This window comes from Plectropomus leopardus, chromosome 8, assembly GCF_026936395.1.
Source record: "Plectropomus leopardus strain MGB_pleo_1.0 chromosome 8, ASM2693639v1, whole genome shotgun sequence".
Lineage (NCBI taxonomy): Eukaryota > Metazoa > Chordata > Actinopteri > Perciformes > Serranidae > Plectropomus > Plectropomus leopardus.
The window spans coordinates 28,200,296-28,217,106 of record NC_142183.1 but is presented as its reverse complement, the minus strand read 5'-3'; the positions used below and the strand labels follow the sequence as shown (position 1 = coordinate 28,217,106).

Sequence of the window (16,811 nt, the reverse complement as noted above, 5' to 3'; positions counted from 1 at the left end):
AATACATGCGACTCCTCTCCCATCCAGGCGGAATAATTGAAACTCTCTCTTCAAAGTTCCTCTTTATTCTCTGATTACTTGTGATAGCATCTTTCCATCTCTGTCTATCTTCAGAGACAAAAAGATTGCTGCGAGAGAAGGCTATGAGAGCCTACGGTATATCTGCCAATTAAGGGAGATGGCTGAATTGTGTGGTAGAAAATTATAGTATCTCAAAGGCTGTGCGGAGAGGTGGAAGGATAGAAAGATAAGAGAAGTGGAAGTGGTCTCCATAAGGCTTTGTTAGTGAGTCTTTCTCTAGCATAATCAGCCCTAAACTGATGGTTTGATACCTACAGTGCAGACACTTCATCAATATTCATGTGGCATTATAATACCATATAATACCTTACAGTATGCTTTTTGCATAAAGTGCAATCTACTGTAGCAGAGAGAGAAGCCTGTCCCTTCCTCCACCCACTCGCCACCTCAACCTCTACCTCTCCACTCACAGTGAGAGAAAGAAAATGTGTTATTAAATCAAGTCAACACATACTGTATGAATTTAATTGGTAGTGCAGCAGTTCAGTATAGCACTTCAGCAATGTGGGGGATTGACAAGAGATTTTTTGTTTAAAAAATGCATGTCGAGCTACATAAATGCAAAAAACCTACATTTTCCAACATGCCACCAACCTTTCTTTTGGGTTCTGCCTGCCCAGTTTTGATGTAAGTGTATTTACCCATACTAATAAAGGTAAATAGAATTAAAAGAATATAAGCAGTAAACATGGAAATAACAGTACTAATAACATGGTCAAGACCAAATAAAAAAATAAATTAAAAGACAAACTAAAATAGATTAATTAAAAACTATTTTATTGCAATGGTTTAAGTGTTCCAGCCCATTTGGCTTTGTATGGCACATGAACTAAAATGACTGACAGTCCTGATATGGCTGATAAGATCAATACTGGTCTCTTAGCTGCTAGTTCACTTTTCGGCCATAGGCAGCAGCCAGTTAGCTTAGCATGATGACTGGAATCAAGGGGAAACGGCTAGCCTGTCTCTGTTAAAACGTAACAAAATCTGCCTACAAGGACCTCTAAAGCTCACTGATTAAAAATCTCATTTGCTTAATCCATACAAAAACCACAACAGCAATTTGTGGTTTTATGAGGGGTTATATGACTAAAGCTTGGCCGGGCGCAGTGACTTCCTGGAATCTGGCAACCTCGCGGGGAATGACAAGACTCCAGGAACTTACTGCTCTTAAAATCGAAAAGGAAGATCGATTGATTGTATTGATTTTCTCATCCAAGTCTCTACTACAAAGTATATTTCCAGGGCCGACTAATGTCCCTTAAAAAGGGGGAAAGTGACAAAGGGGACAGCTTTTTTTAGGTGTGACTTAATTAACAGTTAATTCTCTTATATGTAACGTGTATATGTATTAGATTCACAGAGTGACAGTCCTTTAATTCTGAAATACCACACATGAAACATTCCTTTATAACAAAACATAATCAGAACAATAACATAATCCATACAATACAATGCAAAAACCATCAGTGCCTACACTGTTGGCAGGCCACAGACTTGTTTCCTTTATTCAGCCCCTATATTATTGTCAACAAGACATTTTCATTGTATGGCTCTGAGGTTATAATCCACGGTAAGGACCAATAATTCATGTTTTGAGCAGCCATCTACACTGAATTTTTGAAGTGTTGGCTCAGTCAGTCATGCCGCTTTGGTAAACAATGTGTGGGAAAAAAAGGTTACATTGCAGCTATCAGCATCCAGCGCCAGCCAAAAAAAGGACTACAAAACAGTATGTATGTGTTTGAGGTTTCCCGCTGCTGTGTGCACTGATTCAAACGCCACACAAACTGTGGAGGAAAAAAAAGAAGGGAGAGAAAAAAACCAGGGACGCTTTTCTTCCAAACAAAAGAGACACTACCTTGTTTGCAATGATGGATTACAACACCGGCTTAACAGGCATGTCCATAATGGATATTTGATGGAGTTTCAAAATGAATGGGTACAGTTTAAAGCGATGTAATACTGCACTATGTTCTCCAAACTTGTTGTTATGTATTGGAAAACAGCCTTAGATGGCACTGAAATGGCGAGGAAAAGATTGCAATGAGCAGAGCTGCCTCTCCTGCTAAAATGCTCCTTTCTTGTCTCTTCTTTACCTGGGGACAGAACAACGCAGCTACGAGGTTGAGCGACATACACCTCTCACCTGTCACCACACACCTCATAACCAAAGAAGCAGAAATCTATTCTGCACGGTTTGCTGTATTTAGACTTGAGAAAATTTCTCTGAGCGCCTTTTATCCTAGCAGGTGGTATGCATATTAGACATTTAGCTGTGATAAGAGGAAAAAAACAGACATACACACTGTGCACAAATGCCTGCCTGCCTGCCTGCACACACACACACACACACACACACACACACACACACACACACACACACACACACACACACACACACACACACACACACCAATACATATTAAATATAATAATGACCAGCGGGACTCTACAGGAGCCTCCGCAGGACTGGGACAGCACAGAGGGATGCTGGAGAGGAACAATGAGGCAGATTTTAGGCGGGAGAAACAGGAGGAGAAGTAATGGAACGGAATGGACAATCTGCCACAAAGACAGAAATGAAAGAGGTAAGAAAGAGAAAAATAGATAGAAAATGATAGACGATGTTAGAATGTCACCTCCGTCGTTGTCTGTTCCATCACTGCAGTCAGTTTCCATGACAACGCTGCATCCAGGCCCACTCCATCCAGCCTGGCAGACGCAGCGCCAGCCGCTCTGCTCCAGGGTACAGCGCCCATGCCCACTGCACAACCCTGGGCAGCCGTCTGAAAAGGTGTGTCCCACGTGAACATGAGCGCACACACACCAACACATATTAGTGAGCATGTTGGAGGAGCCCAATATGAAATTTAATCCCTAAATAAAGATTAATTACCTTTCACAACGACGTCCAAATCATGAGTAACTGTGAGGGGGAAAAAAAGTGAGAAAACTGGGAAAGAGAAAGCACTTCTAAATGGAAATTATTCCAACAACAGCGACACTTTTTTTATCCGATTAATCATACTAATCAAAACATCACAAGGAATAATTAAAAACTCTCTCTCTCTCACACACACACGCACACGCACACACACACACACACACACACACACACACACACACACACACACACACACACACACACTGCTCACCAATGTTACAGTGCTCTCCCTCCCAGCCTGGCTGGCAGATGCAGGTACCGTCGTGGCACTGGCCGTGTTCTTCGCAGCGAGGATGGCACGCTCTCTGGTCGCATGCAGCGCCAATCCAACCCTCCTCGCACTGGCACTGGCCCTCCGAGCAAACGCCATGGCTGCCACATGGCACCGGGCACAGCTCTGCCGAACAGGTGGGTGGGGATTTGCGTGAGAAAAAAGCATGTAAGTGTGAGAGGAAAAGAGAGAATGAGAGGGAGGGGAGCAGATGGAGGAATTGAGTGTTGGAAGAAGAGAAAAGGTAAAAGAGGCACAGGGGACGTGGAGAGAGGAAAAAAGTTTAAAAAAAAAAAACGGAATTGGGGGTGAGCCATCTGATATAGGTGAGAGAGAAAGAGAGAAAAAAAAAAACTAACGATAGAGGAGGATAACCTCCGAGACTAAAAAGTCTACTTTCTCACAATACGTAATCTTCCCACCTCTAATAGCTGAGCTCCCTGAAGGAGAAGAAGAGTGAATAGACTCATAATAACAGCCAAATGATTCGTATTTGCACCGCATATTTAAACTACAGGGACTCCAATTCAGCCCTATTATTCTTTTCTGACATTTTGATCAGATTTGGTGGGTTTGTTAATACCCTTTCTTTTGCTCCATCTCTCCATCTTTGTCTGTCAGCTTTCTCTTTTCAGTATCCTTCTCCTTCCCTCACCTCTTGCAACATCCCTTTAAAAGTCTTTCCTTCTCTTTTTGTCTATTTCCTCTTCTCTGCGCTCTTCGCCATCTCTCTCTCCCTCTTTCTCTCTTTCTCCCTCCCTCTCTCTGCAGAAGCAAAGCCTCATCCATCAGTAAAGAGAGCAAAGTGCTGGAGGCACACAAAGACTACTTATCCAGCTGCAGTAAAAAGTTATTTCAATTTAAATATACATAGCATGGAGAGGGGAGGAAAAAGTGGATTAAAGTTGGAGAGTTTTTCAGCTCTCTATTAGAATTACATTAGCTTAGCTATGCTTCAACAAGACCAGGACGCAGAATTGCAGGGTCCTTTTGATTAAAAGCCCGGCAGGTAGAGAGAGGCCGCTCATATCTCAGATATTCAGCCACGGTCTATCATTATCATGGGCTATATCACCATAATAAGGCATGCATACACCTGAGAGCAGCAGCTAATGCCAATTGCCTGCAAATCATTGGCGTGCATGGTAAAGCGGATCCTTCCCAACACAAGCATTGAGTTAGTGTGGTGGAAACACAGGGAAGACAGTGCTATAAGGGGCTATTTTCCTCTCTGTCAGTTTACACTTCAAGGACAAGGGCACTCTGCTCTCTGTGTACTGCAGACTTCTGTATGCAACATAATGGACACTTGACTACACGTTTTACTTTTCTTGTCACAATGGCTAACTTGCTGCCTTTTCTTCACAATCAGCGTGGAACTGCGGTCTAATAAAGTGGGTGGAGTTTACCATGTGCAAAAGGAAGTTTAGGTGGGTGTAGATGTAGGAAATCTTTTCTAGTCCTATCTAACGACAACACAACGACTTATATGTAGTGTGGTGGTAAAGGGGTCTGCAATAAACATCAGCAAGCTTTAAAATGCCAGGCTGAATGTTCCTCAGAGTAGAAGTCTCTGAGAGGCCTCGCAGCAAAGTGAGAATAGAGGTCTTTTTTTTGTTTTTTCCCACGCCTGCCTTTTTTCCTCGTTTAGCTGAAGGGAATATGTGTGTGTTTGTGTGTGCATATGTGTGCTACACTATAAATTCACAGTAAAGTGAGTGCAGTTGCGGGGGGAGGAGGGGTCCAGAGTGCTGCCGTCAGAGTCATGAGGGGAAATCTCATTTAGGACCAGCATGAAAAGAGTGCAAAAACACACACACATATGCATACACACACACGCACACACAGACCCATTTCACAGAGTGGCTCCAATCCATATTTCTCTCTCATGTCTATCAAATCCCCAGAAAATAGTATCTGGCAAGACCATGCGTGCTACAAGAACACTGGCAAACTGGAGATGTGCGGTTGAAATTTTCCTTGTTTATTTCTGTGGGTGAACAATAATCCGCAGGTCTTACCAGTGTAGCAGTCTGGTCCCGTCCAGTTGGGCTGGCAGGCGCAGGTGTCTGACTCAGGGAGATAGGTGCCATGTCCTGAACACTGCTCCTGACAGGCTGGCAGCGGGTCATCACAGCTCACTCCTGCCCAGCCTGCGGAGCACACGCACTCGCCACGCACGCATACGCCGTGCCCTCCGCACTGAGGGTCTACGCAGTCCACTGCAGAGAGAGAGAGAGGACAAAAGGGAAAGCAAGAATGAGTCAGAGGTGAAGGGAGGGAGTGAAAGAGTTGGGGGGTGGAGGAGCGGGGGGGCTGGCGGCCTCATTATAATCATCAGTTCACCGAGTATGAAAGCAGTGTTCTTTGCATCTCATCCAGGAGTTAACCACCCTAGCTACAATCCCTGTATCTGTTCCACAACATTACACTTCATAGGACACTTAGAACCGAGGCTTTGATAAGGGGTGAAATGGGTTGCTTTGTATGTGTGTGTGTGCGTGCGTGCGCGCGTCATGGTGGTCTGCGCTATGCTGTGTTAGTGTGTGTAATTACAGCTCCGAGCGCCAAGCCAAAGCTCAGCACACTTCGGCTCAGCTCAGCTCAGCTCTGTCGCTCAAGGTCAAACACCTGATTTGGTCTCTGCAGGCCGAGATACTGGAGGCAACAGCAGGGCGGTCTTTGGGACAGCTGTGCAATCGGGTTGTCATCAAGTGTAACATCATAATTGTTTTAAATATCATGGCTTTGTTTGTTTTTGCTAATTTATTGGGTGGTTTTACAACAGACAGCTGCAAGTGGAGGATATGACGACAGCCTACAGCTGGTTTCCTGTACAACTGCGTGATGCCTCGGCTACCTGAGCTACATGAATCATTTTTACTCCTGTTATTTCAACCCTTGGCCATTTTTCACTCCCTTTACTTACAGATTTATGTCTGGCTTTAGTATATAACACATAAAGAATACATAAATAGAACATTTTTTAGTTATTTTCAGGATAAGTTGCCATCATATGGCATTTGAGAGGTAGGCACGTGTTCTAGGATAGCATTTATGTGAAAAAATTGTTTGGGTTTTTCCTGTATGTAATGGGCATTTCAACACACCAAAAAAATTGTGTATAATGCAGTATGAATGGAGCAGTGTTTTAATGTTATTGTGATAAGCTATAAAAACTATATTGACAGGACATTTTAGGCTTTAGTACTGTCAAAAAACACTGTTGAATGTTGTAAAACAAAACTAGATTTACCGCCTTGTAGTTGTTTACCTCCGCTAACCAAGTTCAAGTTTACATCCATGTCTGTCGAGATTTATTTAAAATTTGTATGGAAGACTGTAGGGAAAGGAATTTAATTAAAATGCATTAAGTGTATCTGTGGGTAATGAATACTTCACACACACATCTTTACCCCGACAGCACAGAAGATCTCTACAATGGGCACAGTTTCAAGGTGGACAACCAAAATTAGTGTCACCAATTCAATATCGGACCAAATGTCTCCCCTTCTGTTTCTGAGTTGTGATGTTGAATAATGGCAAGAAGAGTGTTTTTGCAGATAATTATGGTGATGATTTGGATATAAGATGCCATCACTTCACCATTTTCTTACATTACACATTTGTGTAAAAATTTGTCATAATTAGTGAATGAATTCTTGAATTATGAGCAAAAACAGTGACCTTGACCTTTTGCCAGCAAATTCTTTCAGCTCCTTGTTGAGTCCCAGTGGACATCTGTGCCAAATTTGATGAAATTCCCTTTCAAGCATTTCTTATACATTGCTTTCACAAGAATAGGATGGACAAATGAATACGCCTGAAAATATAATGCCTCCAGCAGGGTAGGCCATGTCGCATTACAAGTAAAGCACGTGAGTAAAAACATAGATTTTTTTTTTCTAAAAACAAGTACTTTCCATGTTTCCATTTTAAACTGTACTAATACTCTGTATTCAAGTATGTTTTTGAGCCAGTAATCTACTTTTCCTTCACTACATTTGCGATGTATACCTTCCTTACGACTTTTATCTGCTCTACATGTGGGGATTGAGTGTAAGATGGAGAGAGTGCAAGGAGCACATCTACTATAGGTGCAAAGTTTCCAGCTGCCTAGAGGAAAAAAGAAGCACCACCTGTGTTTTGACCACAATGCCATGATGACAGAGCAAAACAGAGAACAAGAGGAAGCTTCCAGCAACAGTCCCTGGCTGCATCTACTTACACTTTCTCTACCAAAATCTATAAAAGACAACTGTGACATGATGAAGTGCTGCTGTGTCTCCCATAAACACAGAGACCTCCGTTCTTACAAATATATTGTTCATTCATCAGTTGTATAGGCTTTCCTTAAATGTTTGGTAAACCTAACTGGTGTACTTCATTAAAAAAAAATTAACAAGTGCTGTTTTTCCATTATTTTGCACTGGCCTGCATACACTAAAAATAGGAAACTGGAGAGTGACTTTTTTATTTTTACTTCAGTAGGTTTCTCAAATGATGTTTTTCACTTTTACTTGAGTAGTTTTTTGTGTTGAGTTATTGTACTTTCAATTGAGTATATATTTTCATTATCCACCAACTGGCCTCCTTGTCCAGAGGGAAAATAGGATCAATTGTCATTCAATGTTTCCATTTTGGATGAAGTTCTTGTCCTCCCGGTCCACATCATTGTTTGGGTGATATAAAGAGTAAGTCTAATGTTGTCGTAGAGTCAGGGTGTTAGCTCTATGCTATCTATACTCTATACTTTTTGCTGCCTACATCTGTTAACATTTTGCTAAATCTGCACCATGAAAGGTCATGCTGAATTAGATAACAGCACTTCCTATTTGCACTTTAACCATGGATGTACAGAAAGTTGCCTTTGATGCTGCAGAAAAAGTGAAGTTGATGAGAAATTATTTTGAGGCAGAATCTGAAGTTATATAGGGTATGTATGTGTTTTTATATGACTTTAACATGGATCTATGAACATTTATTCTTAATGAACATCACTTTATGGAGGTAAGTTATGCAAGGTAATGCAGTTTGTATGATTTCCACGCATTTCAATTTGCAACTGACACTGTGAAGAAGAAAAATTGCAATTTATTTATGTGGAATTAATTTGAACCCAGTTGAACCTAAATTGCATCAATTAGGTTCAAAGTTAAAATTCAATCATTAGAGCTGAATTAATTTGCCACTTGGGGCCAGTTAAAAAAGAAGTAAACACAACGCTGACATGATATTGCTTTAGACAGTTATATTAGCAAACAACAGTGTATTTACCATAGACAGATTTAAAGATGTGGACATAGCCACCATGATGTTATCCATTGGTTTGTGGGCTACAGTTTTGAAGCCTTGAGTTAAGCCACATGGAGACATAGGATGAATCTGCACTTTTCCATAATAAAGAAATGCATTTATTACCAGCAATAATGGCCCGTTTGATGAACCGCATCTTATTTCTATTGGCAAGATGGGTGTCAGATATGTCGCCTTGTTAGGCTATCTTAAGGGAACAATATCTGCCTCCTTAGCAACTAAATGTTCCGTTATGTTCACTAGCTAGTCGCTAACTTTGCCTGCCTGCAACTTTGCTTCTGAGCTGGCTGTAAACAGCAAAACAACATGTACATTTTCCCTGTAATAGGTTTTACTTTGAGGATTTTTCCTTCTTCGGACTGATGGTCTAGGAATAGAGGGTGTGGTATGCTGAACTGATTGTGAAGCCCTCTGAGGAAAATGTGTGCTTTTGGGCTGTACAAATTAATATTCTTGATTCAGACAATCTATAGAGCTGACAGGGTGTGCAGAGTTGGACAATAATACTCTGTGGGTTTGACACTACGAGGGACCCTTAGATTACAGTCATTTGATCCATTGCCAATATAGAGACATTGATTAGTGCAGCTTTAAACTGAATTTGCACCTTAATCAAAAATAGCAAAGTCATTCAAGCGTGTATATGTGGTGTCTTTGTTGTGCAGATTTGACATTATGAGGTGTGCGTATCTCGACTTTTAAGCGTATATAACATCTTACCTTGTTCACAGTTAACCCCCTTGTAGGCTGGGCTACATATGCAGATTCCCTGGATGCAGGAGCCGTGGTTGGAGCAGGTGGGGTCGATGCACTGACCTTCCTCCACATTACACTCTGCCCCCTTCCACCCAGCGAGGCACACGCACCTTCCTTTCTCGTACACGCCGTTACCACTGCACAACACGGGGCATGAATCTGCAACAGGACAAACACAGATTACGCCCACGTTCTCAGTAGTACACACATGCAAACACACACACGGAGTGCTGCAGTATATTAGCTGGGAGACCGCAGTAACCTACCATGAGTGGGGCTACGCTCTCTTATCTCAGCTAGTGCGCGGATTCAGCAAATCCTCAAGCAGCCTCTGTCTCCCTCTCTTTTCTCTCACACACGCACGTACACGCTGGTACGCGCGTGTACACACACTCCAGCTTATCCCTCACGCTGTTTCAATTTACTCAAGCACCACCTGAGCCTGGCTACCACGGCAACCCAGGAATTGTAGAAAATCCCCCCAACGTCACCTCACTCGCTCTGAACAGGCCGTGAAAACAATCGTGAAAACGGAAGATTAGGAAAGAGAGTATTAGGGGTTTATAGAATGAGGGTGGAAAGCAGAGCTATCTCCATGCAGAGATGGAGAGCTGTGTGGCTAATGTAATGACAGCCAGGTAGAATAAAGGCAGTGAGTGTGTGATGACGCACTGACAGTTACAGCCCCCCCCTCCATTGCCGCTGGAGGAGGTATGGCAGCTCGGGACTTCAAATGGATTAGAAAGACGATCCAGAACCAATGCCTTTTTTCTGGGATAATTTGCAGTGAAGGCCCTGTGCGTTCATGCGAGCGGGCATGTGTTATGTGTTTGTTTGATCCTTTGTTAAATCTAACACTCTGTACCCCACAGTAATAAATTCACACTTCACACTTTTTACAACTCTTGCCAAAACTTGCTGTCTAACTTTTCAAACGGAGAATATTATAACACGAGCAAATGAGCGAGGATGAGAGGAACGAATGAATAAATGATGAGCGTAAATAAATCATAGAATGTGATATCATATCAGCTGTTTCTACACAATGAGACAGATACAACTACAATGGTTTTACAAAGAAGGACAGAGGGAAAGAGAGAACAAGAAAAAAAGGGAGGGAGAAGGCAAGAAAGAGAGAGAAAAGATACAGAGACAGAGAGACGAAGCAAGGAAAGAGCAATAAAGAGACAGGTAGAGCTGGAGTGGTGATAACGTTGCAGTTTAAGGACAATGTTACTGGCAACAGATCCCATAAAAAGACCTTAAGCAACAATGAATGGATAAGTATTGCATGTGTGGCCAAAGCCTGATTTAGCTTATTCCTCTTTGTCATAGTTAGCCAAAACTATTTAAAACACATTAGTAAGGCACACTGTTGCACCGCGTGACATGTTCTTTCATGAAGACGAACAGCCATGGGAGTTTATTTTGTAGTCTGTCCCACATACTGTAAATTATCTGATAAAAGCCTGTGTTAAAATAACAGCCTGATCTTAAAGTCATACTCACTAGTCTGCTGCTGAGTTTATTTATTTATTTTTACAGAGATATTATTTTCATTCACTAATTAATTTCTGGTGCTGCCACACTCTACCAGTTTTCAAGCTGTGAAGTTGCTGTCAGTAAAACTCAACACATACTGCAAATGTTTCAAATCAACATCTGCAGGGGATGTTCCCATCGTGTCGCTAGAAGGCTTTTAATGTGAAACATATGTGCAGGAAGTGTTACGTTTTATTGACAGTAGCTTAACAGCGCTCAAAAGACAGCAGCATGGGAGTGGCAGAGAAGAGTTGAATATGTCCAAGAAGAAAAACCCATGAGTCTGTGGGTATAGTAATGGAACTGGTGATGTGGAAATGTGCATTAGACTGAATGTATCGAGACAATAGGTAAACACAGAAAGAGCTGAGTCTAACAGAAAACTGCAAATCTAAATGGAAAAAGTACTAAAACGACTAAATATTAGGGGTAGGAATCGGCAGAAGGCCCCAAGATATGATATTATCATGCTATTTTAGTCACAATACAATATAACTGAGATCATACATGCTGAGTAATGCAATGACATATATTGATATATATTGGGATTATCTTTCTTTAACTACAAAGTATTTCCTCAAAGGATTGGTTTTAATAAGTTTAATTTGAAATAGTATTAATTTATATAATAAAAATATTAATACTACGCTGTATCCGCTTTCCCCCCACCCCTATGAAATATACTTCTGAAAAAGGGGGAACAGGGAGTACAGGTATGTATCTTGTATGGGCCAGTTTTAAGTAAAGGCCTCACTCTCACTGCAGTTAAGTCTTGGTGCTGGAAATAACTGAAAGTCAACTGAAGGCATATAAGCAGCTGAAAATAGTTCCTTGAAAATGCATTTTTTATTCCTTTTGATTAACTTTTGTTAAAAACTACTCCAGCTGTTTCAAAGACATACCTCACCCAAAAAATAATTATTTGTATATCAATTAATAACCTTGTGTTACCTTGAATTTGTGAAGAAAATGTTGTTTTTCTTGCATGCTTCCATGGAGAACGAAGACTTCAAAAATGGAAAAGATTCTTAATGAATTTGGAGTAAAAGAGGGTAGTGTGCACAGGAAAGGGTGTGGTTATGAGTTCTGCTTGTGCATATCACTGAATGGCAGAAATGCTCTTATCATTTGTACTTGAGACTGCTTGTGTGAAAATATTTCAAATAGTTAGATTTTGGTATGGATGAATGCGTTCGGGAAGTACTGAGAAAACAACTGGATATATGAGACTTGGATGTTACTGCAATAGGAAAGTGAGACCTTGTAAACAAATGTTTTGATATAGTTTTGCTGTTGTTAAATGGGGTCTCCATTTTACTTCAATTCGTGAAGAATTTTCTCCTTTATTGGGATTCTTCGTTCATCATGGAGGCATGCGAGAAAAACAGTTTTCCTCATGAATTTAATGTTATACAGGATGAGTAATTTAGATACAAATGGTTATTTTGTAGATGTAGTATTCCTTTAATAAATGAATCTGACTTTTTAAAAAGTATATTAGTGACAAGTTTTAGAAAAAGTGACTGTAGAAGTGATTGAGCTTGGGGCTGAGTGTCAGGGTAGGGAGGTCAGAAAGCATTTAGAGACAAACTAACAGACTTCTGGTTTTGGTGTTTTCATCCTTTATTAGACATCTCTCACCTTTGGCACAATCAGGACCCAAGAATCCAGCGAAGCAGTGACAGTGTCCAGCCACGCACTCTCCGTTCCCATTACAGTCTGTGGAGCACCCATCCATTGAGTCTGCACAACCAAAAACAAACACACACATTCACAAATCGGAAAATCATAGAAGGCAGAACAAAACAAAAAAACAAAACAAAAAAAAAACTTGACAATATTCCACTTGTAACTCCATAAACTGGCATAGCTCTCTGTTATTGAATGAGAGATCTGATAAGCAATGGATGGCTCCCCAGACTCGGGGGCTATATTAGATTAGTCTGATCCAGCTGCTATCACTCTCTGGGGAATGGCCAAGCACTCACTTACACTCAGTAGCACTAAGCACATTATACTGCATTACAGGTTGGAAACACACTGCGTGCAAATTTACAAACATCAAGGCTTAATCAACAAACTGTTTACAAGGGCGCAGTTTGGAACGAGATTGAACAACATAAAATCTGACATTGTGAGTGCACAAGTTAGTGCAGAATGGCTAATACTGCGTCGCTACAGTCGCTACACTTTCGGCGTGGCGGAGATCAATGTGATGCCTGTTCCTACTAGCGCTTTGTCTCATCTGGATACGTGTGTTTCATCATATCCCTCTGTAGGCTATACGCATTTCATCATTTTCCTCCATCGGACTTCAATTAGCTGCCTTCCTTTTACCGTTCTCCTTCTCTCCCATTGATATGTCCATCATGTCAGATCTCATTCTCTGGGTACAGACAGCATGGCAAAGATAGATAAAGAGGAAGAGCACTTTTATGCTTTTAGGGCAATATATAAGTCTGCTTAGCTCTGTCAGCTCCACTCCAGATGGAAGATTCTGGTGGAGAAGTGGCTAGCAGAGTTGGGAATGTGAAATGTGCTGCTGGTTGTCTTGTGCCAGGCAAGCTCTATCGAAGCTAGATAGAGTAATTAAAATGGGTGTCAAGGATGTCATCCTTTGTTTGACCCTGTGCCGTCCTGCTCTGCTCCTCTGAACAGGGATCGACTCCAGAGTCAAACCACTGCAGTCCCCTGGCTCGCTCTGCTCAGGGAGCATGGATGACAAATCCTTCTGTGGCATGCCTCCCTCACACACACGCGCGCACATTTACAAACACATGCGCGCAAAGTTATTATGTGACACAACCGCCTTGAGGCGCGTGTGACACATGCTAATGAGACAGGCCCTGCCAGTAGCCGGCAGCACAGCGTTATCCTCCACAGCAGCGCATCACTACAGAAACCAAAGTCATTTTCACCTCCGTCACCTGTCATCGTCACTGTGATGGAGAGAAGGAGTGGCAATCATCTTTTCTCCCACACAGTCAGGAGGACTCACAAACTGTTCTCCATGTGTGTCTCTTTCTCTCTCTTGAAAAAACAACAAAAAAGACCTGCATACACAAATTCCAGTATTGTATCTGGCACCTGACACATGCAATGAGCAAAAACTCATCTACAAGGTCACCGAGCTCCTTTTAATCCAAAGGAGATGATGGATCTGTCAGTACGCTCAGAGGCATGTAAGGTGCAGGAGGTTGTAACAGTGATATAAGCTCCGTATCTTTCAGGTCAATGTCCCAGCTATAAAAATCTCCAGGCAATTAACAGATAATGTATGGTGAGGCATGTCTTTATTTGTTACAGTATATATAAAGTGTGTGTCTGTGTGTGTGTGTGTGTGTCTGTGTGTGCATCCGTGAGACACCCACTCGCTTCTTTCCACTGACTAAACCCTCTCCAGTTAGAAATCACTCATGCCATAAGTTATTGCAGTTAAATGCTATTATAAAATGGGTGCTTCCAGCCAAGTGATCTGATTGGTCAAATAAGCATTGCAATTGTACTTTATGAGCCTGTAAAGTTTCAGCCATGCTTTACGACCCTTGGGCTTTATGAATTTATGAAAAAAAAAAATAAAATGAAATGGCTGCTCAGCTAACTAGAAGCATCCAGCCGTAAGCTAACTACTTTTTTTTTTGTTTATCATCTCTTTTGTTAAAAGTTCCAGGGATCCAAATGAAACTTTTTCTTCTACCTTTTTTTGGTTGGCCATTGTATAAAAGATATAATATTCAAGAGGATGTGTGATGACAGCTGAAGTGTAGCAATTATGCATAATTAATAGCACTGCAGGAAGCGCCACTCTCTGCCTGGGTACAGGCTGAGCAGAATTAAAGAAGATGGGGCTGGAGTGGAGGTGGCGAAATGGCAGATATCATTAAGTTGGAGCTTTTGTGGGTCACATGTAAATGTCAATAACAGTGGAGGAGAAAAAGAAAAGGTTTTCTCTGCACCTGCTGCTGTTTTTCTCTGTACAAAATGGAGAAAATCTATTTGAAAATTCCATTTTAATCCACATAATGATGTCTATTTTCAAATCAGCAGATGTTCTCACATTTTTTCCACATTTATATGAGACACATTTGTACATTATACTCAGAATCACCAAGAAATGATTGTAGAGCATGCATAAATTACAGTTTATATATATATATATATCACAATTTGGGCCAGATTTCTCTATCTAACTCAGCAGCAGCACTGAGTTAACATGTAACTGGATTTCGTGTGTGTGTAAAATGGTCAGTGAACAGATGACAGAACAACATAATGTCTTCTGACTTATACGGGTCATCTGACCAGACACATGTGGCTTTGATTGTTTTTCTTTCTTCCTTTTACCTTTACCGAGATGATGATTACAGTGATTATCTATGACAGTGTTTTCTGTCTCATGTAATCACATACCTCATTACTCTTGCAAGAATGTTAAAACACCAACGCACATGTTTCAAACTCAGTATGTCCCCTTGTTCTTTTGAAAGCCAGCATCTTATCTGCGCACATCAGCATCATTTTATGTATTGTTTTCATATTTATATTCTCATATTTTCCTTTCTGTAATACACTGTATTGATTATATTATATTTTATTTATTTATTTATTTTTATGAGGGCCTTTTGCTATTCTCTTATTTATACCCTGTGTTTCTTTGTTGTATCCGGTTACTATTTGCTGCGGAAAAGCTCAATTTCCCGACAGAGATCATCTCATTTCTCCCTCGTCTCCCCATAAAGCTCCACTCCAGGCAGCAGCATACTGTGTCTCTTATTAGAATTTATTGTACGGTAGCGCAATGATTTTGATTTTCTGCCTCCAAAACAATGCAGTCTCTTTGTAACCCTCGTTAGGGGTGTAAATGGGCAGTGAAATGAACTTTGACATCAATCCATTAATATTATTTTCCTCTTTCAAGCCAAATCACTTGATTAATTATTTGGAAAACCTGCGTGGACTAAAGGCTGCTATTCTGAGCCCATCTGTTGTGTCTGTATTTGTTTTGATTATCGAAGGGGAAAAGGAAAAGTTTTTTGTAAACGCTGCTGTTTCCTGTTTAGCTCGAAATATGCAACTCAAAATAGGTCTGGTATATTCCAGACTTTATAGGCAGCACACAAGTCAACAAATGTTTGACAGCTCTGAAATAAAATCTGTGTTTAGCTGTCGCATGCTGTCAGTCATTATATAAAAGGACTCTGTCAATATGACAAGGAAAGATGTCTACAGTACAATGTTTGGCACTATGGAGCTGTTTACTGATTGGCTTACAACTTGGGCTGTTAAGAGGTTTGGTGATACACGTGTTTAGCTTGTGAGCATCAAGAAAGCTTGGTGCTCTGATCCTGATCATTCACTAAATAAAACTAGTAAAATAAAACTACATAATGCATGCCAGTTAAGAAAAATCAGCGGGACAAAAATCCAAAAATATAGTTTCATAGAACACTTCTCAAATATCTGTTCATCACACCATTGCATGCTTTGTAATTGCCATATCACCTGTCTCCTACATATAAATGACCAAGTCCCCCTTCGGTATTACTGTGCTACTACATTTCCCAACACTTTTTTTTGTTATTTCAACACTGTATTCTCTTAAGGACTGGTGGACAAAGTGGGAGTGAAGAAACTGCCCTGGTAATTATCCACTTGTCTATATTCAGCCACGTACTCTTGCATTATTCACATCCTTCAATTTACACTGCCACCCGTGTGTGTCATAGCAATGAGCTGCAGTTAGCAAGCCCTGTCATTACTACAGGAGCTGTCCTCCCCTTTCGAACGGCTGTTACTTGCCATGCCAAGCTCACTCTTATAATAGGAAAAGTTCCCTTCAAATGTCAATGAGTCTCAAACTACTCTTGGCCTTGTCCTTATGTTTTGCATATCAAAAGG

The 16,811-nt window shown here is 41.0% G+C and overlaps 1 protein-coding gene across 2 annotated transcripts in view; it reads right to left on the bottom strand.

Moving 5' to 3' along the window:
* The window catches only part of tenm1 (teneurin transmembrane protein 1), a 306,672-nt gene that overhangs the window by 84,260 nt on the left and 205,601 nt on the right, over positions 1-16,811 (bottom strand). For both annotated transcript variants that reach the window (XM_088081314.1, XM_042493760.2), the window contains 6 exons: positions 12,555-12,656; positions 9,336-9,530; positions 5,321-5,521; positions 3,240-3,425; positions 2,981-3,010; positions 2,724-2,870 (listed from right to left, as the gene is read on the bottom strand). In XM_088081314.1, the coding sequence (XP_087937440.1) occupies positions 2,724-2,870; positions 2,981-3,010; positions 3,240-3,425; positions 5,321-5,521; positions 9,336-9,530; positions 12,555-12,656 (861 nt within the window). The remainder of the gene's footprint in view (positions 1-2,723; positions 2,871-2,980; positions 3,011-3,239; positions 3,426-5,320; positions 5,522-9,335; positions 9,531-12,554; positions 12,657-16,811) is intronic.